The 25,033-nt window shown below is 37.2% G+C and overlaps 1 protein-coding gene across 1 annotated transcript in view; it reads left to right on the forward strand.

The window, feature by feature from the left end:
• Nucleotides 1-25,033, forward strand: part of LOC103041059 (carbohydrate sulfotransferase 8) — a 416,722-nt gene that overhangs the window by 82,788 nt on the left and 308,901 nt on the right. The window contains exon 2 of the mRNA XM_022679896.2: nt 9,011-9,202. Within this exon, the coding sequence (XP_022535617.2) occupies nt 9,028-9,202 (175 nt within the window). The 5' untranslated portion in view covers nt 9,011-9,027. The remainder of the gene's footprint in view (nt 1-9,010; nt 9,203-25,033) is intronic.

Consider the following 25,033-nt stretch of genomic DNA (forward strand, 5'->3'; position numbering starts at 1 on the left):
TAAAAAAATAACTTAATAGACCTGCACTACTGGGCTGGGTTTCCCAAAAACAATCAATCTTAGCGAATAACAATATGAATAACGAGACAGTTCTGTGAGTGTTTCCCAAAGAGCTTCTAGTTACTCGTTATTTTTGTTGGCGAGTTTATATAGTACTTTACTTTTGAAAGGGTTTGGGAAACACTCTCAGTATTCCAGCCTGTTTCCCGTTTTCATTAAAAACACTTTAATTAATGATAAATCTTAAGTACGAGTTTACAAAGTTCTTGGCATTACGCAGCTTTTGAGAAACACACCCCTGGTCAATAGTTTTAGAACACCCCTATTTTATAGGAGTCCAGTAGCAGTGCTGTATGAACCAGACAAGCTGTTCTTTTTTCTCTTCTCTTTACTGCTGAAACTCACACTTAGTCCAGTCATGTTAAGCTAAAGAGCTAAAGGCTAAAGCTCTTGCCATGTGGGTCAGCCAGTCCTGACTCTTCCTGTATCAGTTTCCTCCAGTTTCTAAGGGTCTTTTGAAGGTGTAGGAAACAGTACTCATCCCTCTCTGGCTGCATCTGTATTTTATCTAAATAATAGAATTTTACTTTTAATAGTTACAGAGTACTCTGTGTTTCTGTGTCTCTTTCTAGTTATTATGGTGATGAAAGTGTGAATTTGCTGTGTGTAAGTGTGCAAATGCTTTACTACAGACAAAGGCTTTTTAAAATGACTTTTTTTAATCCAATTCCAAAGCTCAGTTTATGTCCATTACTTTTTGTTTGCTACAAATCACACACTTGTTTTTAAACAATATATGACAAAAAAAAAAATATATATATATATATATATATATATATTTATTTATTTATTTTAAATAATAAAATGTTTTTTTTTTTTTTTTTTTTAGGTTTTGGTCAATTTTTTTTTTTTTTTTATCAGAAATACTAGAACCAAAAGAGACACAAGCCAATAGGAGTTCAACAGTTTAAACTGTTTATTAACGAAAGGGACACGCATAAAAGGATAGTCAAAAGCTTGCAGGGTCGGTCAGTAACATAAAGGCAGCATAAACAAACAACTGTACCACTTTAAAAATAGGACTACCTTTATAAAGGGGTACCCAAACAACATACCAGAGTCAGAAGAATCAGACAGAAGAGAAATAAGCAAAAGAGTAGTCCAATAACTAGGTTGACAACAGAGAAAGCAAAAAACAATAAACAGGGCAAGGCAAAAGGGATAAATGGCAATACAGAAACATGTCAATAAAAGATAAGGCACAACACAAAGAGAAATGTGTCATAGAAGAGCTAATGAACCTAGGTATTCAGTACTCAGCAATGTATAGTTGGAATTGAGGGGTAATTATACTCAAAAGTTCAGGTGAGAGCAATCAGTAGCTGGGCAAACCGGAACGACGCACTGTCATGTGCTCCGGTGAGTCATTGTAGAGTCCATAGCAGGCAGACTGACAGCGTCAGGACTGACAGTTTTCTGTAAAGGCCTGTCAGCTAACTGTAAAAGTTTGTACACTGGGTTTGTCTTTTGTGACCTCTTGGATGAGTCGCTGCTGTGCTCTTGGGGTAATTTTTTTACCTTAACTGAGGCAAGTGAGGTCTGTCTTTTGTGACCTCTTGGATGAGTCGCTGCTGTGCTCTTGGGGTAATTTTTTTACCTTAACTGAGGCAAGTGAGGTCTGTCTTTTGTGACCTCTTGGATGAGTCGCTGCTGTGCTCTTGGGGTAATTTTTTTACCTTAACTGAGGCAAGTGAGGTCTGTCTTTTGTGACCTCTTGTATGAGTCGCTGCTGTGCTCTTGGGCTCCTTGAATGGTTCACCACTGTTCCACAGTTTTGCCATTTGTGGATAATGTCTCTCACTGTGGTTCACTGGAGTCCCAAAACTTTAGCAATGGGTTTATAACCTTTTCCAGACTGATAGATTTCAATTATTTTTTTCTCATTTGTTCCTGAATTTTTTTGGATATTGACATGATGTCTAGCTTTTGAGCATCTTTTGGTCTTTTTGTGTTAACTTGTGTTGTAAAAAAAAAAAAACCTGACAGTTTTCCTTAAAGGCTTGTCAGTTAACTGCAAAAGTTTGTACACTGGGTTTTGCACCATTTTCATTTTTATTTTTTCTAAATTCTTACTAGAACATTAAGACTGACATTTTTATTAATCTTTATATTCAATGTCCTAAAATATTGATTTGTTTTATCCTATACGTACCTGGCATTAATTGACAGTGTAGAAGAATTACTAATAGTTCAGTCTACATTAGGGCTGCAGCTATCGATTCTTTTTGTAATCGGGTACTCTACTGAAAAATCGATTCGATTAATCGAGTAATCGGATAAAACATTTTTTTTGTTAAAGAGCAATTAAAAAGGAATTTTACTCAATAATGAAGGACCAATTGGTTTCCTTGTTTAGATAAGTTATATTTTTAAATTCACAACATTTCTAAATTGCAAATACAAATAAATAAAACACAATAAATAAATAAATACCACAATAAAAAAAATAAATTAAATTACATTACTTTCACATTTGGATTTCTTGTAAATAACAAATATAGGGTATAAATCAATAAAAAGGCATAAACATCGTCTTTGTGTTGTGCATCTTAGCTTCTGAGACGTTGTCAGTTCTGCCAGTGTTGGATCAGTGTGCTGCATTCTTTTACCACCAAGCCGCTTCTCCAAAATATATCAGGACCTGTGCAATAATTGTGACACACAAGTATTACAAATGTTGCTTTTTTCTTTATTTATATGTTGGACTATTTGGGTCTAATTACATCACTAAGACTAATAACTCTAATAATAAGTTCATGGCCGTGCATTTATTAAGATTGACACCTATCGCATTGGGGCACATTAGACACTAGTGGTAATCAATATTTTACCCAATAAATAAGAGACACACTTCCTTATATGAACAACAGTGTTCATACTTTTTTGTCTCACTGGCCAAATGTACTCTTAGATGAAGAAATCAAGCATTTAGTTTCCAGCCAAAGTAACTTCAGTTTAGCTAACTTTTAACATTTTTATTGTTTATATTCTGAACTCCACAGCGCTGTGTTTACTGTTTACATAAAGCCTGTATGAACTCTGTTCTAATAAACTAACCACACATTATAGACAGTGCTTCAATTAATTCACACTCAAAAACGCTGTCGTTTTGTTATTAATTCACATTAATGTTAATCTCATTGATGGTGCAGCATTAAAACGCGCTGTTTTGGCACTGCACCGAGTACAGGTCACAGTTCGAACATAAAATGCTTTTATTCCTTTAAAATCGCTGTTTTCTCTCGCCACTTCCATTTTTGCCGCTGCTCAAACCTCCGTCTCCTTGTTCCCGGGCAGGGTGACGTAACACTGAGCGCGTTGTCAAAATAAAAGTCGCGAAAATACCGCGCGCTGAGTTTATTAATTAAATAAACGATTACTCGAGGCACAGAAAATTAATCGATCAATTTTGTGAATCGAGTTACTCGATTTACTCGAGTAATCGTTTCACCCCTAGTCTACATTGATCACACACACTCAAGAGTTCAGCTTCATTATTACCTCTCTGATCTCTAATCACTCAGACTGTGTGTGTGTGTGTGTGTGTGTGTCTCGTTTATCTGATCTGAGGTCAGCGGGCGATGCATATAAGGACAATGAGGTCCGGAGTGCTTCCGATTAATGAGCCGCTGCTGCATCTGTCCATCAAACTCCGGCCAGCTATTAACTGATTGACTGGTCACTCGGCGAGCGTCGCTATCTCTCCGTCAATATTCATCGCCAGCCTGAGCGCAGGGCAGATCTGCTAAATCACTGCGCTGTTCAACACGCTGAAACACTTCGATCAGCTGATGATTTTTATCTGTACAGAGTTAAAGAGCTGATATTATTGTGTAAAAGCTTTAGAGCGTGTTGTGAACAGGGAGAAATGAATGTCTGAGCAAATTCTGACGACCCTGGTGGACCTGAAAGGCTCTTTTCAGACTGACTGTAGGAAGCTTCCGCTATTAAGAGAGTAGTTTGGTAAAAAAAAATATGCTGTACAATGCTGTAACTATACTAACAGACTTACAGTTGGACAATGAAACTGAAACACCTGTCATTTTAGTGTGGGAGGTTTCATGGCTAAATTGGAGCAGCCTGGTGTTCAATCTTCATTAATTGCACATTGCACCAGTAAGAGCAGAGTGTGAAGGTTCAATTAGCAGGGTAAGAGCACAGTTCTGCTCTAAATATTGCAATGCACACAACATTATGGGTGACATACAAGTTCAAAAGAGGACAAATTGTTGGTGCACGTCTTGCTGGAGCATCTGTGACCAAGACAGCAAGTCTTTGTGATGCATCAAGAGCCACAGTATCCAGGGTAATGTCAGCATACCACCAAGAAGGACCAACCACATCCAACAGGATTAACTGTGGACGCTGTAAGAGGAAGCTGTCTGAAAGGGATGTTCGGGTGCTAACCCGGATTGAATTAAAAAAACATAAAACCACGGCTGATCAAATCACGCAGAATTCAATGTGCACCTCAACTCTCCTGTTTCCACCAGAACTGTCCGTCAGGAAAATAAATTGTGGTCTAAAATCAGGTGTTTCAGTTTCAATGAGTGAGTGTGGAGTCAACTCATTGAGTGCATTTGTTCACAAATCAATGATCAATGATTCAAAACATTGTTTATGTTACAGGTCCCAGGCTTGAGACCCATAAACAGATAAACAGGTTCCTGAAAGTTCAAAAGCGTGAGATAACAACCAGGAATTTCTGGTCTGCGGTTTATTTAAACATGTATTTTTTGTCACCATAAAGAAATGACTTTTACATATTCTTTGGTATTTGGTTAATTGCAAATATCTGTACAAACATTAAAATGTAGTATATCAAAATATGTATATATATATATATAAAAAAAAATTCTTTAGCCTATCTTTAGCCTAACACAGTACTGTAAATGTGTTACTATAAGCAGTAGTAATTTACCCAAAACATATAAACACACACATGTATATATATTCAAACACACTCTAGCTTGTATATGAGCATTCATTACACAGTGTTTGCCAAAGATCAAAATTTAGAGAAGGTTCCCTTGCAAATGTATATACATTATAAATATAGATGTACAGTACCAATCAAACGTTTGGACACACCTCTTCTCCTTCAATATTGTTTTTCTTTTTATGATTTTTTTACATTGTAAATTTAATGTTGAAAATGCCATAATGTTCTATGTTGGCTGGAAACACTAGAAAATAATGGTCGACCCATTAATGGTAAACTCCAAAGCTAACTCTTTAGCAGCGGTGGAAAGTTACTAATTACATTTACTCACATTACTGTAATTAAGTAGATTTTATGAGTAATTTGTAATTTTTAAAGTAGTTTCTAAAATAGGAAATTTTACTTTTACTCAAGTTCATTTTGACACAAATAATTTAGTTCGTTACATTGGAAAACTCCCCATTACTGAGTTAAAAAAATAAAATGCTGTGAAAAAAACAAATTGTCTGAATGAAAAAAAAAAAGAGTTTTGTTCTCCATGGCAGCGCAGCTGGACTTCTCCCAGCAGTGTTTATTACGGTTAGCTAGAGAGACGCTGTGTAAATCAGCTGTGCAGGCGAGTTATGCTACCCATCGATGTGTGCTTCTTTACCGCACTGTGCATGCACCAACCACCAGTTTGTTTGTATGTTTTCATGTTTTTCATGATAATTCCTTAAGTTTTTATTAGGAACATTAAACAATCTGCTTGAATGTTAAAAAAACATGTAAATAGCAGTTAAAGCATAGCAATGGTAAGTTAAAAAATAATAATGAAGTGTAAAACTATAAAAATACAGTTTATAGTCACATATATGACCAAACTTTTTAACTTTTTCACAGTAATGAAACAAAATGGATCACAGAAACCTATGCCACTTGTTCTTGAAAATGTTTTATGGGGTGGTCTGAACAAATACTGCCTGAAAGATCCAAATTATTTAATTTATTGGTTTGTACTTTTTTACATCAAATAAATTAAAGTAACTATCTAACTTTTACTCAAAGTACATTTTAAATTGAGTACTTTTTTACTTTTACTCGAGTAGATTTTTAGATGGGTACTTTTACTTTTACTTAAGTAGAATTTTAGCAAAGTAAAGGTACTTTTACCTAATCACAATTTTTCCGTACTTTTTCCACCTCTGCTCTTTAGCTCACAGTTTTTTGGAAATGTTTAGAAACATGATCTGAATGTTTAATGTTGGAGCAACATCAAACTGTGTGTGACGTCAATCCCAAGTCAGATATCTACAGTAGCTTCTGAGGAAATTTGTTGTGATTGATTGGTCTGGCAAGTTTTGGACTTTGTTTGAAGAGCCATCTTTACCGTTTCACACAGCTGTATTATATTCTATTGCAGTGTGATACACAATTCCATTAATTTCCATTAAGGTGCACCACACACTTCACCACTGACTACTGTAATAATAAATGATTGACAGCAAGAAAGTGCTTTACTTATCCAAACCAACATGTGAATTTCACTCACTGCACAGCGCTGTGTCTACAGTATAGTATAATCAGTGTGTTGTGCTGTCTGGGGCTGCAGACCCTTTTTTTATGAGGTTGTTATGTACTCAGCCCCACAGGGTGAACACAGAGCCACTGGGTTGACTGTGCTGCACCATAAACATCCACACTGTAAACTCATACGTTGTTTGAACTCAAGTGATTTAAAGCAGCACTAGGTAGGATTTCCTTGATTTTTGATCTTTTTTTAAAGTAGTAAAATTACAGCTTGAAACTCACTGCAGCGCTGCATTGAGGTGTAATAGGAGGAATAGCGGCGCTCTCCTGTCTGTGCCGGAGATCCTCTGAGCTCAAACCAGACTCTGTAAGTTTTCCGAGGTAGCCGCAACCAACGCTCACGAGAACTGCGACCTGCTTTCCGACCTTTAGTTCTAACAGTTCTACAAGGACTACTGGTTCATTCTTTACAAACTAACATACAGACACTCTGGCAGAAGCTGGAAAGAGGCCGAATATGTCTGTGAAAGCCAGAAAACAAGAAAGAGAAACTAAAATCCGCCTAAAAACGCCTGAAATCTCAATCATAAAACTATTTTTCAAACTGATATATTTGAGTTGAACCAACTTGTTACAACTGAGTTTAGTCTGTCACAATCTATTTGCATACTGGGTGTGTCCAACAGTTTCTAACACTCACCATCAGTATGTAGTGATTCCCCCTGGGCTACCTTACAAATAAATCAACTTCCCCTTTAGTTGTAATAACTTGATGTTTTAATTTATGCCAATTTTTATTCCCCATTACAGCAAACCGGCTGCCTTAAAAAAATCAGGTAACTCAACTAAACAAAAATAAAAGCGTTAAATCAACTTCCTTTTCAGTTGTAATAACTTGATGTTCTAAGTTATGCTATGCTAACTTTTTTTTTTTTAAGTAAATTCAACTTATCTGGGCTTACAGTGCAGATGCCTCCACTGACTGTCAGAGAAAACTCCATTTAAGTCCATTGTCTGTGTAGACTGTGTTTAAATATGTTTCACCCACCTCAAATAACGCTGCGTTCAGTGTCATCCAAACTCCTGCAACTCCTGAATCAGAACAGAGGTCAACACAGTTATCAGAGGTTGTGAGCTCAGCCCAGATAAGCTATTTTTTTGAGAACTGACTTCATTTCAGACAGAAATGATGCTGTCGGGCGCTGAATGCTCTAGTGGGCTAAGCTGGTTTGAATCCTAGTCATGCAGCTTGCAATCAGCTGCCGGAGTCATAAGAGAGCACAGCATAATTGGCCTTGCTCTCTTTCTGGGTGGGTAGATGCCACTCTCTCCCCTCATCACTCCTAAGGTGATGTTGATCAGCACAAGGCTGCGTCTGTAAGCTGATGTCGCTGTACTTTCCCCAAATGCGCTGTGATGCTACTCGGCATTCAAAAAAAGGCGGAGTCTGACTTCACATGTGTCATAGGAGGCATGTACTAGTCCTCACTATCCTTGTGCTGTGGCATCACTAGTGAGTAGCAGCTGAATGGGTGGGAGAATCATCTTAGGCAAATTAGGGAGAAAAAATGGGAGAAAATTTGAAATAATTCTTAAAAAAAAAAATAGAAATGGTGCTGTCTAAATTCAGCAACAATGTGTTAACAATAACAACATATTACTATTAGTACTAGCAATACTGATGGTAAAATTAAGATGAACTGTTAATTGCCAATGTTCCAATCTGATCCAATGGATCTAATGGATCAGGGATTGGCTACTTTAATCCCAATCTAGTTCTTTGTTAAAGTCAGAATCTTTTTTTTTTACTACAGTGATATAAACGATCACCATCTGGTGCCCTCAAGGTGCCATTAACTCTTTAACATTCTTCTCAACCGTTTGCTTTTCCTTGATTACAATTTTTGCCTAGACTTTTTTGAACTCGGTTTTGAAATTTTCCTTATGATCTATTTCTGGCTTTGAACTCTGCCTGATTTTTGGACTACAATTTTGCTTTGTAATCTATTTCAGGTGTTTAACTTTGCCTTGTTTTTGGACTACAATTTTGCCTTATGATCTATTTCTGGTTTTGAACTCTGCCTTGTTTTTTGGACTACAAATCTGCCTTGTGATTTATTTCGGGTTTTAAACTCTGCCTGATTTTTGGACTTCAATTTTGCTTTGTAATCTATTTCTGGTGTTTAACTTTGCCTTGTTTTCGGACTACAATTTTGCCTTGTAATCTTTTCTGGTGTTTAACTTTGCCTTGTTTTTGGACTACAATTTTGCCTTGTGATCTATTTCTGGTTTTGAACTCTGCCTGATTTTTGGACTACAATTTTGCCTTGTGTTTTGAATGAATAAAACCTGCCTGCATTTGCATCCAAACAACCTTGGTCGGTTCTTTCAAATGATAGTAATAGAAATAATAACAAATATTGTGTTTAAAGCTTTATATTCTTATTACTCTTATCCCTAATCTCTCTCTCTCTCTCTCTCTCTCTCTCTCTCTCTCAGTGTGGACAGTAGTAGAGATGTTGTGGATGGACTGTAAAGTGTTGGATACGGTGAGGGGCCGGCGGAGGTCCAGGGGGGCCACCCGGAAGCTCTCCTGCTCATTCTGGTTTCTGCTGCTGTTTGGAGCCGGTGGACTGGTGCTCTTTATCCATCTGCAGGATCTCTCTGACATGGTGCAACAACAGGGACCAGGTGAGTACTCTGATTACATCACCGCTCTGCCGCTGCGCTCTATGCTGAACTCAGACAGTGGAGGAAATGGGAACTCTGGAGGGTAGCTCATGGAGTTTATCAGTATTGATGGACTAGCTTTAGCTAGCATACTGTGCTAATTTCTGTATGGATTGTGAACTAGCTGACTTACTCGGTTGTTATGTGTTTTTTACATTAGTGATCTATAGGCAAGCCGTCATCTGTGGACTGTGCAGCTTGATTTAGGATGTTTCAGTGTGTCTTTGCTTTTGTAACAATGGGAAAAGTATCAATTGCTCCACTCGAAATCCATTGAAGACAGGGATTGACATGATAGAAGAAGAAAATACAAAAACAAAAAAAGGATAAGATTAATACAACAAATAACAGTTACAATTTATATAAAACTAACTTTTACATAGTACAATAAAAAAATTAAAAAATAAAAATAAATACATAGACAATAAGAATAATAAAAATATATTAAAATAAGGTCAAAAGCAATAATACAAAACTATTAAAAATGATAGGAATAAAAGGAAATAACTAAAAAAACTAAAATTAGAAATAAAAATTAAAATTAAATAAGTAAAACAGGTACAGGTTGTCTGAAGGTGGTTAGATATTAAACATTTAAAATAATTTAGTGATAATTACACTTACTTGTTAAGATTTTGTTTTTTGCATTTTATCATCCAGAGGTGCCAATAACCAGAGATAACCAGAGATCATCCAAAAAAATACTCATTCTTACATGATTTATATATTTATTTAATATTTATTAATATTTTTTAGCCATGGACTGTATTTTTCTTTGAATAAAGAATCTCTATTCAAAATGTTGTTTATCTTCACAATAACACACACATTTATGTTGTTTGTTTATTTAAATCAGTCAATCAATCAATCAATCAATCAATTAATCAGCCTTCATTTTGACTCGGAAGTACAATAAAATATAAAAATAGATAAAAAAATAAAAATAGAATTAGAATTAAAAAAGTAATAATAATTTTAATAAAGCTTGGTTTAATTAATAAGAAATTAAGAACAAAAGAAGATAAGATTAATACAACAAAAATGAGTTAAAATTAAGCTAAAACTAACTTTTACATAATACAATAAAAATACAAATAAATAAGTGAACTAAAAAAAATAAAGCAATAATAATAAAAATAATCATAGTAATAAAAATAAAAGAAATTCAAAATGTCAAAAAAATAAAAAAACAATAAAACAAAACTATATAAAATATTATTATTATTATTATTATTATTATTAATAATAATAATAATAATAATAATAATAATAATAAGGAAAAATACAATTAAATAAAAAGGAAATAAAGAACTAAAATAAAAAATAAATGTTAAGAATAAATAAGATTAAGTAAAACAGGTACAGGCTGTCTAAAGGTGTTTAGATATTAAATGTTTAAAATGATTTAGTGACACCAGTGAGCTCTATAACCGGATTAATAAATTTAGCTCCAGAGAAATGTATTTCTGTAGTTTCCAGCAGATCTGGACCTCTGCCATTGAAATATCTGAAAGATTGGCATAGTATTTGATTCCTAATTTAACCTTGGCGTGTACATATGAGCTGTTTTCAGTGCTGTACTGAGCTTTATTACTGCTTGGACTGTGTTCAGAGCGACCCTGTGCTATAGCTGTTACCCACTCTGAGCTGTAAACTGTACAGCATCTACTGCAGGTTAGAACTTCTCTCAGTAGAGCTAAACTGCAGCTGGTGGTGCAAATAGACAAATAGAGCTCACAGTGTTGTTGTTCACAAGTGGTGGATCTTTTTTTTTCTTAACGCACCTGCGCTGAATCCAGACACAGCTCCATCTGCAAACCAGTGAAAAATGTGAAAAACGGTAAACAACAGAGCTATTCTTTACACTCCTGTACGACAGCCACAGTAAAGAGAACCAGGGCAAAGCTGTGCACCTGTCCCATCATTTAAGCAGGAGTTTAAGCCAGTTTGCAGCATCAGAAACTATAAAAACGATAAGACAGCATGAAGAAAAAATCCTCTACAAAATGGGTCAGGTGTTGTGCTGCTGTGCTTCAATGCTGAACAACAAAAGAAAAATAATAATAATAATAAATGCTACAGGCAGGTGCAGAACTAACTGGACCGAACAGCAGGGTATAGAAAAACACATGAAAACCCACAGTGCTCTTAAAGAAGGTTTTAAAAAAAGGCCTAGTGATTTATAACAATCACAAAAATAATATTCGGATTTAATATTTGTTTTGTATTAAAAGAAAAACATGTTAAAATGCATTTTATTAAAACAGAGATAAGAACTAGAAAATATAATATAAATAAATATAAATTATATATATATATATACGTATATATATATATATACGTATATATATATACGTATATATATATATATATATATATATATATACGTATATATATATATATATATATATATATAAACAGTCATATGAAAAAGTTTGGGCAACCCTATTAATCTTAATGATTTTTAGTTCTAAATATTTGGGTGTTTGCAACAGCCATTTCAGTTTGATATATCTAATAACTGATGGACAGTAATATTTCAGGATTGAAATGAGGTTTATGTTTAACAGAAAATGTGCAATATGCATTAAACTAAAATTTGACCGGAGCAAAAGTATGGGCACTGTTGTAGTAAAGAAATGAAAGGTGGGTTTACACCCACCCCTCATCCGGGGTACAACTCCCCTACGTGTTCGTTTGATAGAGAGTCGCAGACAGGTGGAGTGAAGTTGAAAGCAAACCAAGTATTTATTACAAAGTACTGAATATTCAGGAGAACCCACACATGAAAGACCGTCTAACAGCCGTCCCAGTATAAGTTCTGACCCCCCTCTGATCTGACTCCATGTTTTATACCCCAAATGACGTGAAACCTGCTGATGAGGCGTTGCTAACGATTAGCTCATGTTAATATGCATAATTTCACGTGTTAGTACTCAAGTTTCACGTGTCTGACCGGACCACTAGTGTCTGACCTTGACTGTGTTCTTCCAGAATGGAATAACGTGGCACTATCTGTGTGAGTGTGCATCACCCCCCGCTTTGAAGCAGCGGTTTTTAGGGAGGCACTCACTCACCAAAAGGCCAATTTGATCTAAGAGCCTCTTCTGTAGCAATTTAGCCCCGTACCGAGCGTACCAGTCGAAATCACACAGAGTGTACCAGCCGATGATTGATGACCGTTAGTTAGGGTCATGCAGTGAACGAAATGCTTCAAGCATGAGCTACGCAAGTCACACAATAGATTTCATATGTTGTATGTTAATGTGTTAGTAACGCGTGGTTAGTCCGCCATACAATAAATCCTATGTGTTAGTAAACGCCTTATGTATCATGTGGGTTAATTTGTCATAATAAGGTCTGTGTTAGTCACATGCCTGATCAAACAATGTTTTACTATATATGTAAAGAATATATTGTGATTATTGGTTAATCTTCTATATAAATGTGTGTAAAATACACTGTGAGTAATAAAAATGATCAAATACAATGTGAGTATTGGTTAATGCATATAAAATACAAGGTTTCACACAATGATTATGTAATTATAGATACTAAGATAAGTAATCATAACTGAAAGATATTTGTCAATACACCCAAGGTATAATAAACAGTTACTCTTCAGCACCCTTTTCATTTTATTGATTTGAATACTCCTAACTACTTTTTACTGACTTACTGAAGCACAAAATTGGTTTGGTAACCTCACTGAGCTTTGAACTTCATAGCCAGGTGTATCCAATCATGAGAAAAGGTATTTAAGGTGGCCAAATGCAAGTTGTTCTCCTATGTGAATCTCCTCTGAAGAGTGGCATCATGGGCTCATCAAAACAACTCTCAAATGATCTAAAAACAGAGATTGTTCAACACAGTTGTTCAGGGGAAGGATACAAAAAGTTGTCTCAGAGATTTAACCTGTCAGTTTCCACTGTGAGGAACATAGTAAGGAAATGGAAGACCACAGGGACAAGAAAAATATCAGAAAGGCAGAGAAGAAGAACGGTGAGAACAGTCAAGGACAATCCACAGACCCCCTCCAAAGAGCTGCAGCATCATCTTGCTGCAGATGGTGTCACTGTGCATCAGTCAACAATACAGCGCACTTTGCACAAGGAAAAGCTGTATGGGAGAGTGATGCGAAAGAAGCCATTTCTGCAAGCATGCCACAAACAGAGTCACCTGAGGTATGCAAAAGCAATCAATCAACCAACCTCAGGTGACTCTGTTTGTGGCGTGCTTGCAGAAATGGCTTCTTTTGCATCACTCTCCCATACAGCTTCTCCTTGTGCAAAGTGCATATGACTGTATATAAATAATAGAAATTAGCTAGAATTCCATAAGGATTAACATACGCTCCCATGTCATAAATTAAACACTTTCCAGCAAGCTTAAAACTATAGTTACTGCTCTTGAATTTTTTTGCACCTCATATCCAGATTTCTAGGGAGTTTTATCATTTATGCTGAATAAATAATTCTGCACCCAGGACCGTTTCTGTGGTCGTCTGGGGGACGAGGGGAACTTTTTTTGAGCTGTGGATCGATTGCACAATTCCAATCCACATTACGTGTCAAAAAAAAAACCTAGTGTCATGATGTGGGGTACATACATAGTTTCAAATAATGCCAGATCACCTATGGTATTCAATAAAGGCATTTTGTGACTAAAGTCCTGCAACCAGTGGAAATACCTTTTTTTTAAATGATGCACACTCCAGTGTGCTATTCCTACAGGACAATGCTTGTCCACATGATGCTGCCATGCTGCCAGATACTATGCTATTTCGAGCCACTGATTGGTAACTGATTGGTGTTGAATGCTACTGAACCAACTCCCAACACTCCAACCCTACTGCAGAACTGTATGATATGGATAGATTACCACAGAGCGCCATTAGGAACCTCTACAACTCTCATGCCCAGATGTCTGGTGCGTTACATGCGTTACACACTACTTATTACTGTATGCATTGCTCAATAAATATGACCAATACTTGCCCACATCAGTGTAACATATTTAATTATTTATCGTTCATGGTAACCTTGATCTCTCTGCTGCTATTTTATTTGAACTATTTATTTGATGATGAGTGTAAATATAACCACCATCATCTTATTTCAGGTGTAATTCTGTAAGTGTTTTTTTTAAGTGTAATCTAAAGTGGGGCGTGTTGCTGTTGGGTGTGTGTGTGTGTGTGTGTGTGTGGTATATTGTAGTGCAGTAATGAAGACGAGGGTTTAGGTTTGATACTAAACTGTCTTCAATCTGCTCCTGAAATAATAGCTTCTATACAGCCGGGGAATCCTCTCCTCATCACCATGGGAACACCTCAGCACAGATACAAACTGCTGATAGACACTCTGAGCTCTGTGTGTGTGTGTGGTGTGTGTGTGTGGTGTGTGTGTGCGCATTCTGGACACATTACAGCAGTCTTTTTCTCACTCTGAATTTTTTCTGTCTCTCTCCCTCTCTGTCTCTCTCTGTTTTCTCAGTCTGTCTCTCTCTCGCACTCTCTCTCTGTCTTTCTCAGTCTGTCTCTCTCACTCTCTGTCTCTCTCTGTTTTCTCAGTCTGTCTCTCTCTCGCACTGTCTCTCTCTGTCTTTCTCAGTCTGTCTCTCTCTCGCACTGTCTCTCTCTGTCTTTCTCAGTCTGTCTCTCTCACTCTCTGTCTCTCTCTGTTTTCTCAGTCTGTCTCTCTCTCGCACTGTCTCTCTCTGTCTTTCTCAGTCTGTCTCTCTCACTCTCTGTCTCTCTCTGTTTTCTCAGTCTGTCTCTCTCTCGCACTGTCTCTCTCTGTCTTTCTCAGTCTGTCTCTCTCACTCTCTGTCTCTCTCTGTTTTCTCAGTCTGTCTCTCTCTCGCACTGTCTCTCTCTGTCTTTCTCAGTCTGTCTCTCTCACTCTCTGTCTCTCTCTGTTTTCTCAGTCTGTCTCTCTCTCGCACTGTCTCTCTCTGTCTTTCTCAGTCTGTCTCTCTCACTCTCTGTCTCTCTCTGTCTTTCTCAGTCTGTCTCTCTCACTCTCTTTCTTTCTTAGTCTGTATCTCTCTGTTTTTCTGTTTCTCTCTGGCATGCTCTTTCTCTCTCTTTCTCTGTCACTCTGTTTCTCTCTATTTCTCTCTTTGTCTCTCTCACTCTCTATCTCTCGCTGTTTCTCTTTCCCTGTCTCTCTATCTCGCTCTCTGTTTCTCTCTATCTCTCTCTATCTATCTCTCTGTCTCTCTCATGATGTTTCCTCTGAGCTTACTCTGTCTCTCTTTCTCACTGTTTTCCACTATCTCTCTCTCTGTCTATGTCTCTATTTCTCTCTCTCACTCTGACTTTCTCTCTCTCTAGCTCTTTTTCTGTCTCTCTAGCTCTCTGTCTATCTCTCATGCTGTTTCCCTCTCTCTCCTTCCTTCTCTTACACAGTTTCCCTCTATCTCTCTCTCTCTGTCTGTCTTTCTCTCACTCTCTCTCTCTCAATGTCTCTTTTACTCTATGTCTCTCTGTCTCTCTTTACTCTGTTTCTCTTTCTCTCTCTCTCTCTCTCTCTCTCTCTCTCTCTCTCTCTCTCTCTCTCTATGTCTCTCGTTCCTCTCAGCGCTTCAGTAATTTAGCTATTTCTGGGAATTGTGGAAACGACTTCCCTTCTTCTGCACAATTTAGACACTTCAAAGCCTGACCCAGAGTAGCCTCCTCAAACTAACCAACTCTGTCAGTTTAGCTCAGCAATCCAGAGCCAAGACTTAGACAGAGAGATGGACGTACACACACACACACACACACACGCACACACACGCACTGCACATACACTGTAGATACACACTCATTCCTTCTCCTAAGACGTTTCAGCTTTCCTTTAGTTCATCAGCAGCTAGTAAAAATAAAACATTTAAAAACCAGTACATTATATGAACAAAAGTTTTGGGTCACCTGATTAATTGGGTCAACATGATTTAATCTTAGATTAAATGGCAGAAGCCAGCTGATGGGTCTGTTAGCACTGCAGCTCCTAGGCTATTCTAGGCTTCATAACTTTAAATAACTGTAGATGCTGACATGATACACCAACCATAGCAAACTTCAAAAATATCATCAACAGTTAGTGAGTAATTCAGCTCAGAAAAACAGCTAAATCCACACATGTACAGTAATTAAATTCCAGTTCCAGCAACTTACTCTGTCAGTGTAACCTAACAGAAAGGGGTCAGTGGATGCTAAAGATCACATTGCATAGAGGTCAATCACTACAACCCTCCAAACTACATGTGGTGTATAGATCAACTCAAGAATAGTAAAGCATTGACAGCAAGCTACAAGTTGCTTGAGTTGCACCATGTTTGTCTCTTTGTGGGTGTGTTCAGGGCTGTATTGGTGTGTCGGGTACAAATGCTAGCAAGCATTCAATTAAACTGTCCTCTACTTTCTTTCAAGCTTTACTTTTCTCCAAACTGCCCTCTCATTGTGCACAAATACATCATATAAAAAAGGATTTTTCATGTTTAGAACAGTTCACCGTTATCTGCTAGAGATATGAACAAAGTATGGTAGGACTCAAAAGTTCACTCCTGTGTCTGTGATTGGTCTAAATAATTTGTTTGGCCAATCAGTATAGAATGTGGCTTCATTGCTTCATTTGCATAAAGTTAAGGAAATCTCACCTACATGTATCGCATGTCGCCATGTCATGGATACAAATTGCCTCCTCCAATAGGAAAATAATTGGTGAACAGATATTTTTGCAAATATAGTGTATCATCACAATATGAATTTACATTATTTTTATGGCACACCTCTAGAAAAAAATAAAGGACCACTTAAAAATGATGAGTTTCATTAATTTTACCAAATTGAAAACCTCTGGAATATAATCAAGAGGAAGATGGATGATCACAAGCCATCAAACCAAACTGAACCGCTTGAATTTTTGCACCAGGAGTAAAGGCATAAAGTTATCCAAAAGCAGTGTGTAAAACTGGTGGAGGAGGACATGCCAAGGTCCATAAATCTGTGATTAGAAACCAGGGTTATTCCACCAAATATTGATTTTTGAACTCTTAAAACTTTATGAATATGCACTTGTTTTCTTTGCATTATTTGAAGTCTAAAAGCTCTGCATCTTTTTTGTTATTTCAGCCATTTCTCATTTTCTGCAAATAAATACTCTTAATGACAATATTTTTATTTGGAATTTGGGAGAAATGTTGTTAGTAGTTTATATAATAAAACACCAATGTTCTTTTTACTGAAACTTATACCTATAAATAGCAAAATCAGAGAAACTGATTGAGAAACTGAATTGCTCTCTTATTTTTTTTTCCCAGAGCTGTATATCCAGTCAAAATAACTGCATCAATATCAGTATTAAAACAGATCAGTGCTTCCCTATTTCAAACTTCACTCCAAAGGAAGATCTCAGAGATGCTCTATAAACTTCCGAAACCCGACACACTCCTGACCAGGGCACACAGCTCTCGTCTTACTCTTTATTATCGAGCAGAGCTAATCCCTCTCTCCTTATCCGGTTCCTTTTCTCTCTCTCTCTCTCTCTCTGCCTCACTTTCTTATTTTCACTCTTTTCTCTTTCACCCTGACTTTATCTTCCCTCTCCTCTCTCTCTCTGTCATCGTTATCTGGCCATGTTGTTCTCTCTACTTATCTCACTGTTTCTCTCTCTGTGTAATCACCAGTAAGAGGTCACACTATCGACCCCCCCCCATCCCCCCCCCCCCGTGCACACACACACACACTCAGACTACAAGCTTGTAATACATAGCAGTGCTGTGTTTTTCCTGATCTCTGCATAAAAGTTCTGTGAATTGGACTAAAAAAAAATAATGGCTGTCTAATTACATCCCAGCCATGCAGGGAAAAGCCTGTGAAGACCCCTCACTGTAACGGTGCGACACTAAGCTAGTCCACGTTACAAAGCCGCGGTGTCGTCGCTGATGACTTCACCCCTTATCCACTACAGAGGGATTCTCTTCCACAATTAAGAAGCATGTAGGCTTTCCAGAGCATGACCTCGAAAAAAAACAAAACACCGAAATAGAATGAATATGGGTGATTCTACCATTAATCTGCTTTTTGTGTTCCACTGATAAGACAAACACACATACAGTTCCAGACCTGTAGAACCAAGAAATTATAAAAAAAAATAATGTCTAAATTGGAGCAGCCTGGTGGCCAATCTTCATTAACTGCACATTGCACCAGTAAGAGCAGAGTGTGAAGGTTTAATTATCAGGGTAAGAGCACAGTTTTACTCAAAATATTGCAATGCACACAACATTATGGGTGACATACCAGAGTTCAAAAGAGGACAAATTTTTGGTGCACGTCTTGCTGGAGCATCTGTGACCAAGACACGGTATCCAGGGTAATGTCAGCATACCACCAAGAAGGACCAACCACATCCAACAGGATTAACTGTGGACGCTGTAAGAGGAAGCTGTCTGAAAGGGATGTTCGGGTGCTAACCCGGATTGTATCCAAAAAACATAAAACCACGGCTGCTCAAATCACAGCAGAATTCAATGTGCACCTCAACTCTCCTGTTTCCACCAGAACTGTCCTTCACCACAATAAATTATTGTGGTCTAAAACCAGGTGTTTCAGACTTAAACTAGACTAAAATGTTGTTTGTTTCCGTTGACTAAAACTAATATTAAAATATGACTAAAACTATTATACATTTTTGTCAAAAGACTAAAACTAAATGTAAATCATCTGTCAAAATTAACACTGGTTTGATAGTCTGAAAAATGTAAGGAAGATAAAAAAATATAGAAATCCCTGGTAGACGTCTGTCTAGCACTGTTACTTTTTTTTAGTCTACTGATTTTTAAAAGGCAGAATAAAATTACCCCAGAGCTTCTTCTGCAGCCCCTCTCTGTCCTCTGGCCGACTCCACATGGCCGCCGGAAGAACAGGTGCATGTAGGGTTCCGGGCTGAAGTGCTGAATTTGATCACTGTTGCACAGACGTTGGCTAATCCCTTAATCCCGCTCTTTTTTCCGATGCCTAATTTAGTCATCTCTTGATGTAATTAAAGTGTGCCCGTGACCCTGGGAGCAGCAGCTGCAGCCCAAAGCCAACCAGGGGTTCGGCTCTGGACAGGGAAAAAAAGAGTAAAAAAGAGTAATCCGGTTTTCTAGAGGCCTTTTCTTCTTCCCATCCCTCAGTTGGCCAGTGCTGAGCTGGCCTTACAAAGAGCGCTTGTGCTGGGCAGCCTCTAGGCCCTCATTAGGCAACAGTGGTACAGCTGGCACTTCCTCTGTCCATTTTCAGAAAGGAAATCCGCTGTCCTTCATACAGCATCGGTTCAGAAGATCCTGCAGGGTCACCGGCTATACCAACGTCTTATTGCCTTTTGTTTGTATGCAGAGAAAAGGTGTAATGATCATAATTCTCTACAATACAATACACTGAAGATTTGATTTGATTTAATCCAAATGTGCCCTACATTATATACAGCTGTCAGTGTCTATGATTTTGCTATTTATACGTATATGTTTGAATAAAATGAATATTTTATACAAATCCAAAATAAAAATATTGTCTTTTAAAGCATTTATTTATTTCAAAAACTGTGAAATGGCTGAAATATCAAAAAAAAAAAAAAAGATGTAGAGCTTTTAGACCTCAAATATGCAAAGAAAACAAGTTCATATTAATAAAGTTCAGAAATCAGTATTCAATATTTGGTGGATTAACCCTGTATTTTTTAATCACAGTTTTAATCATGCATCTTGGCATGTTCTCCTCCACCAGTCTTACACACTGCTTTTGGATAACTTTATGCCTTTACTCCTGGTACAAAAATTGCAGCAGTTCATCAATTTGGTAAAATCAAAGAAACTCATCATTTTTAAGTGCTCTCTTATTTTTTACAGAGCTGTATAATGTAAATGTTGAAAATTAAAGTAATATGTTACGATAAACAATATACTGGTAAAATTCCCAGCTTATTCATTGTTTTAATAAGCATTAATGGACTTTTAGAATTTGTTGCACTAGCAGCAATTATCAGAGAAATCATAGGCTATCCTTCACCTTCCCAGCTTAGCAGCATTGTGCTATAGAGGGAAATCTGGTGTTAAAACTGGAAATGGCTGAATTGGGGAGAAAAGTGGGTACAAAAAAAGTGATTTAAAGATATGACACTACATGACCACACAGTGTAGATTTACACCACAGAGGTATAAGTATTGTATATGTATTTCACTGACTAGGATCTAAGTCTGGATGATAGTTCTGCTACAAAACACATCCCAAGATCAGATTTTGCTGGTAGGGTAGGGTGTCCAATGGTCTTAAATGGTCTTTGATGGTCTAGGTGGTTAAAAGGCTAGTCTTCCAGGCAAAAACCCAACCTATACTGGAAAGCTAGTTGCTTGGCTGACTCTTGTCTAACATAGTGTACAGTATGTTACAAAAGTGAGTACACCCCTCATATTTTTGCATTATTTTTATATTTTCATGGAACAACACTGAAGATATTTGAAGTTATGCTTGTTGCTTGTTGCTGATCACAGTGGGTGACCAGCTTGATGATGCTTGACATGCTTGCTAAAAACTTTGGCAATTCTTGTGATACTGGTCATGCTGGTCATTTTGTTGTGCTGGTTTATTAGCTTGGTCATGTTGGATGACGAGCATGATCCTGATGGATGTGTTGGTGGTCAATAATGGTCGTTCTTGTCAACCAGCTTTGATGTGCAGGCTATGCTTGCAGACTAGATGGCCTTGTTAGTCATGCAGATCATGCTGGTTATGTTGATCAACAGTTATGATCATGTTCGTCAACCAGCTTGGTGATGAAGGTCTTGCTTATAGACCAGCTTGGTCATGTACGACTTGCTGGTCAAATACATGGTTAATCTGGGTCATACTGGATGTGTAATTTGGTCAGGTTCATCATGTCTCAAAACCAACTAAACCATCAAACTTAAACAAATATATAGCCTATACTATATACAGCTGTGGGATATATATATATATATATATATATATATATATATATATATATATATATATATATATATATATATATGTATATAACATGCCAAGATGCAAGAAAACTTTGATTAAAAACCAGGGTTATTCCACCAAATATTGATTTCTGAACTTTATGAATATGAACTTGTTTTCTTTGCATTATTTGAGGTCTGAAAGCTCTGCATCTATTTTGTTATTTTAACCATTTCTTATTTTCTGCAAATAAATGCTCTAAATGCCATAATTTTTATGTGGAATTTGGAAGAAATGTTATTCTTACAACAATGTTAATTTTACTTGACCATTTACCAATAAATAGCAAAATCATAGAAACTGATTCAGAAACTGAAGCGGCCTCTATTTTTTCCAGAGCTGTGTATGACAATACAAATTGCAGGATATCAGTATAATTAAATATTTAATGTTCAGTATTAATTTAACTATAGTAAGGTATGACATAAGGAAAACGATACACACATGTGGAAATGAACTCCAGACTGGTAACACCTGACTGCTATTAGCATAATATTTCCCTCCAGACTGCTTTTTAATTAGATTTTGACATCAAGTATGAAATGTAGTTATTTCACTAAATTGTACCATTTCCTGTTTGCACATAAACCCACTGTATCTTATTAAAATGCTACAGTAATAGTGCTGAATACTGCTGAACTACCCCAGCCCTGCTGAGAGAGTTTCAGCCAGACTGCAGCTGGAGAGCCTCAAATCACATTAGTGCAGAGCTGAGGAGAGATCCATCCATCTCTCTCTCTCTCTCTCTCTCTCTCTCTCTCTCTCTCTCGCTCTCTCTCTCTCTCTCTTTCTCTCATCATGTGGAAGGGAAAAAAAAACTTCAAACCAGCTGATCCAGAGCCATCAACAAAGTTGCAACGAATGCCAGCATCTGTCTGAAGAGCTGCAGAAAACAGAGGATTCTAGTTTTAACAGGAGAGAGAGAGAGAGAGGCTGTGGGAAAAGCAATGGAGTCAGTAATGAAAGGAAAGGGAAAAGGAAACAGAGGGAATAAGAAAATGAGAGAGAAATAGAAAGAAAGAACCTGGTTGGTAAGCTTGCTTAACATAAAGAATACTGAGGCTAGCCAGCCAAAGTAGCCAAAATCAAACTGGCTGTTATCAAGTCTGTTTTTAAAAAAAAGTGTAATGGGATGGAGTGCTACTAATGGACTAGTAGCTCTCCAGCCCAGAGGGTTGTTGAATCCAATTGCAGAACAGTTGATCTCAAAGCAGGTAAATCCAAGAAGAAAGGAAAAAATAAAAAATAAACACTTCGTTCCTCACACGGGATCGAACCCGTGTTGTCAGGGTCAAGGTTCAATACACTACCGCTGCCCCAGCTAGTGAATTGGGACACGGCCGGGAAAAAAACGTCCTTATAAGGAGATGGGCAGAAAAACAAGAACGAGCGGAAACTAAAGACACGTTGAGCGCGACAGGGAGAGAGACAGGGGAGGAATGTAAATGAAAGCTCGCCAGAGAAGCTTTTTATTTAGTTCTTTTTTTTTTTTTTTTTTTCATTATCGTTCAATTATAGCTCAAACAACCTCAGATGTTTTATGGTTGCGGGGCACATCTGGCCTGCAGGCCGCCTATTGCTGACCCCTGTTATATAGGGACTAAAAAATACAATAATCTGATATTGTGAACATACTGGAATTTCAGTTCAATATATGGAATATTGATGTATTTACAGGGAATGTTCTCTCCACACTTCCATACAGCCTGTGGATAATATACTGTCATTTTAACTTAAAAATATGTGAATGTTGTGTATTACATTGAATTAATTTTCAAAAACAGGTATATGCCATCAAATAAAAAAAGAAAAATAGAAATTTTGAGTCAGGAGTGGTATAAGATCACCCAAAAGCAGTGTGGAAGACTGGTAGAGGATGGCATTCCAAGATGCCATGCCATGAAAGGTATAATAAAAACATCAGGGTTATTCCACCAAATAGTAATTTCTGAATTCTTAAAGATTTATGAATATGATCTTGTTTTCTTTACATTATTTGATTTTTTTTCGAAATGATAAACATGCTAAACAACTGCGTCTGAACAACTACCTAACTAAAAGTCCTCTAAAATAAATAATGCAATTAAAAACATTAGGTCCATGTTTAATTTGTATTTTATCCTGGTTTTAATAATGTTCCCAATTTCCAGGTGTTAGACTGACACTAAATTACTACTAAAAACTAAAAGTTTTTTTTCCTTTTCATAAAATTATAATGATAGAATCTTTTTTTTTTTTCCACTTACATGCACAGCATGTGGTATCAATTATTAAAGGAAAGATTATGAGAATTAAATAATACAAAATAAGAGTAACATTTTTATAGAAGGAGTTTAGTAGAAGGGAAATATTAAATGGACATGATGATGATGAGGGTGATGATGGTGATGATATGCCTCATCGTCAGTAGATGTTGATGGGGTGAACTGTACACAGGGTCACTGTGGTTGTGTTTAGTCGCTACAAACAGGACTTTCCTGCTGAGATCCTGCTTTCTGAAATCTCTCTGAAGCCTCTGATGTCACTCATGGCGCAGCATCCTACAACACATTCAATCTACCCCTGACTGTGCCGAGCGCACCGCTCCCCGGCCTGAGGGGCACGAGGACCCACAGCCAATAAAACCTCGCCATTCGAGGACAGGTAATTGTCCTGGGAGTTTTTGAGGAAGTGTGTAATGATGTATAAACACAAACAGCTGCTTTGAATCATCTCTGAAATGAGAACGGCCACAGCTCTGACTCTAACAGACCCTCTACCTGTCCTGCATTACAGGTCTGGGGCTGTTAGTGGACGTTAGAATGCAGTATTTCATATACATATATATATAAAATGTAGAAAATGCATTTATATATAGTGGAACTTGGTTTGGTTCTCCACAGAGGAGACTGGAAAATGGGTGCAAAACAAAACCCTGAAAAGGTGCAAAACAAATGGCAGGAAACAGAACAAAGGAAATACCAAATAAAAATGGCATGTACTCTTCTTTTTTGCTTTATTTTAGGATCTTTTATATCTCTTTTTTATGGCTTTCTTTTGAGATCTCTTTGCTTTTTTTGAGATTATTTTCTTTTCTGTTCTTTTCTTTTCTTTTCTTACACCATCTGTTACCAGTTACCCCTCTACAAAGGTGCAACAGGAATGTATGCTTTGACTGGAGTTTATATAGAGTGCTGCACAGGTGTGGCTGGTTGCCACTGATCACCGCTGAGGATTCTGGGAATCGGAGTTTCGGGACCCAACTCCACTTGTTTTTCCACTCCGTTGCCCAACTCCCCCTGCTAGTGGCCAGTGGTGCAGCACTACCCATCACATCTCCTTGTTCTGATTGGTTAGCAAATGGCTGGTAAACTAGTTTACACTTTTCAGATCTGTCAAGTTTCCTGGATGTTCTTAAAACACTTTAAATTAATGTTTTTTTGTAACATTTCTGTAACATCAGTTTCCATATTGTTAATATTCATCTATGCCAGAGATGTTATGATGCAAAAAACGTTCTGATGCAAACCATTATTGTGTCACACATTTTCAGAATATTACAGGCTGGGAATACTGCCTTGTTCCGATTGGTTTGCAGGCATGTAGATACAGTATGTCTCCTTATTTTCTGACTAGAGGGGAATCAAGTAGAGACAGCAATGTTCTTTTAGAGAGCTGTGGCTTTCTTCTTGCAACCCTGCCATGCACATTGATGTTGTTCAGTGGTTTCCTGATGGTGGATTCATGAACATTAATGTTAAAACCAACGTGAAAGAGGCCTTCAGTTGCTTAGAAGTTAC

This window comes from Astyanax mexicanus, chromosome 9 (assembly GCF_023375975.1).
Source record: "Astyanax mexicanus isolate ESR-SI-001 chromosome 9, AstMex3_surface, whole genome shotgun sequence".
In the NCBI taxonomy this organism is placed as follows: domain Eukaryota; kingdom Metazoa; phylum Chordata; class Actinopteri; order Characiformes; family Acestrorhamphidae; genus Astyanax; species Astyanax mexicanus.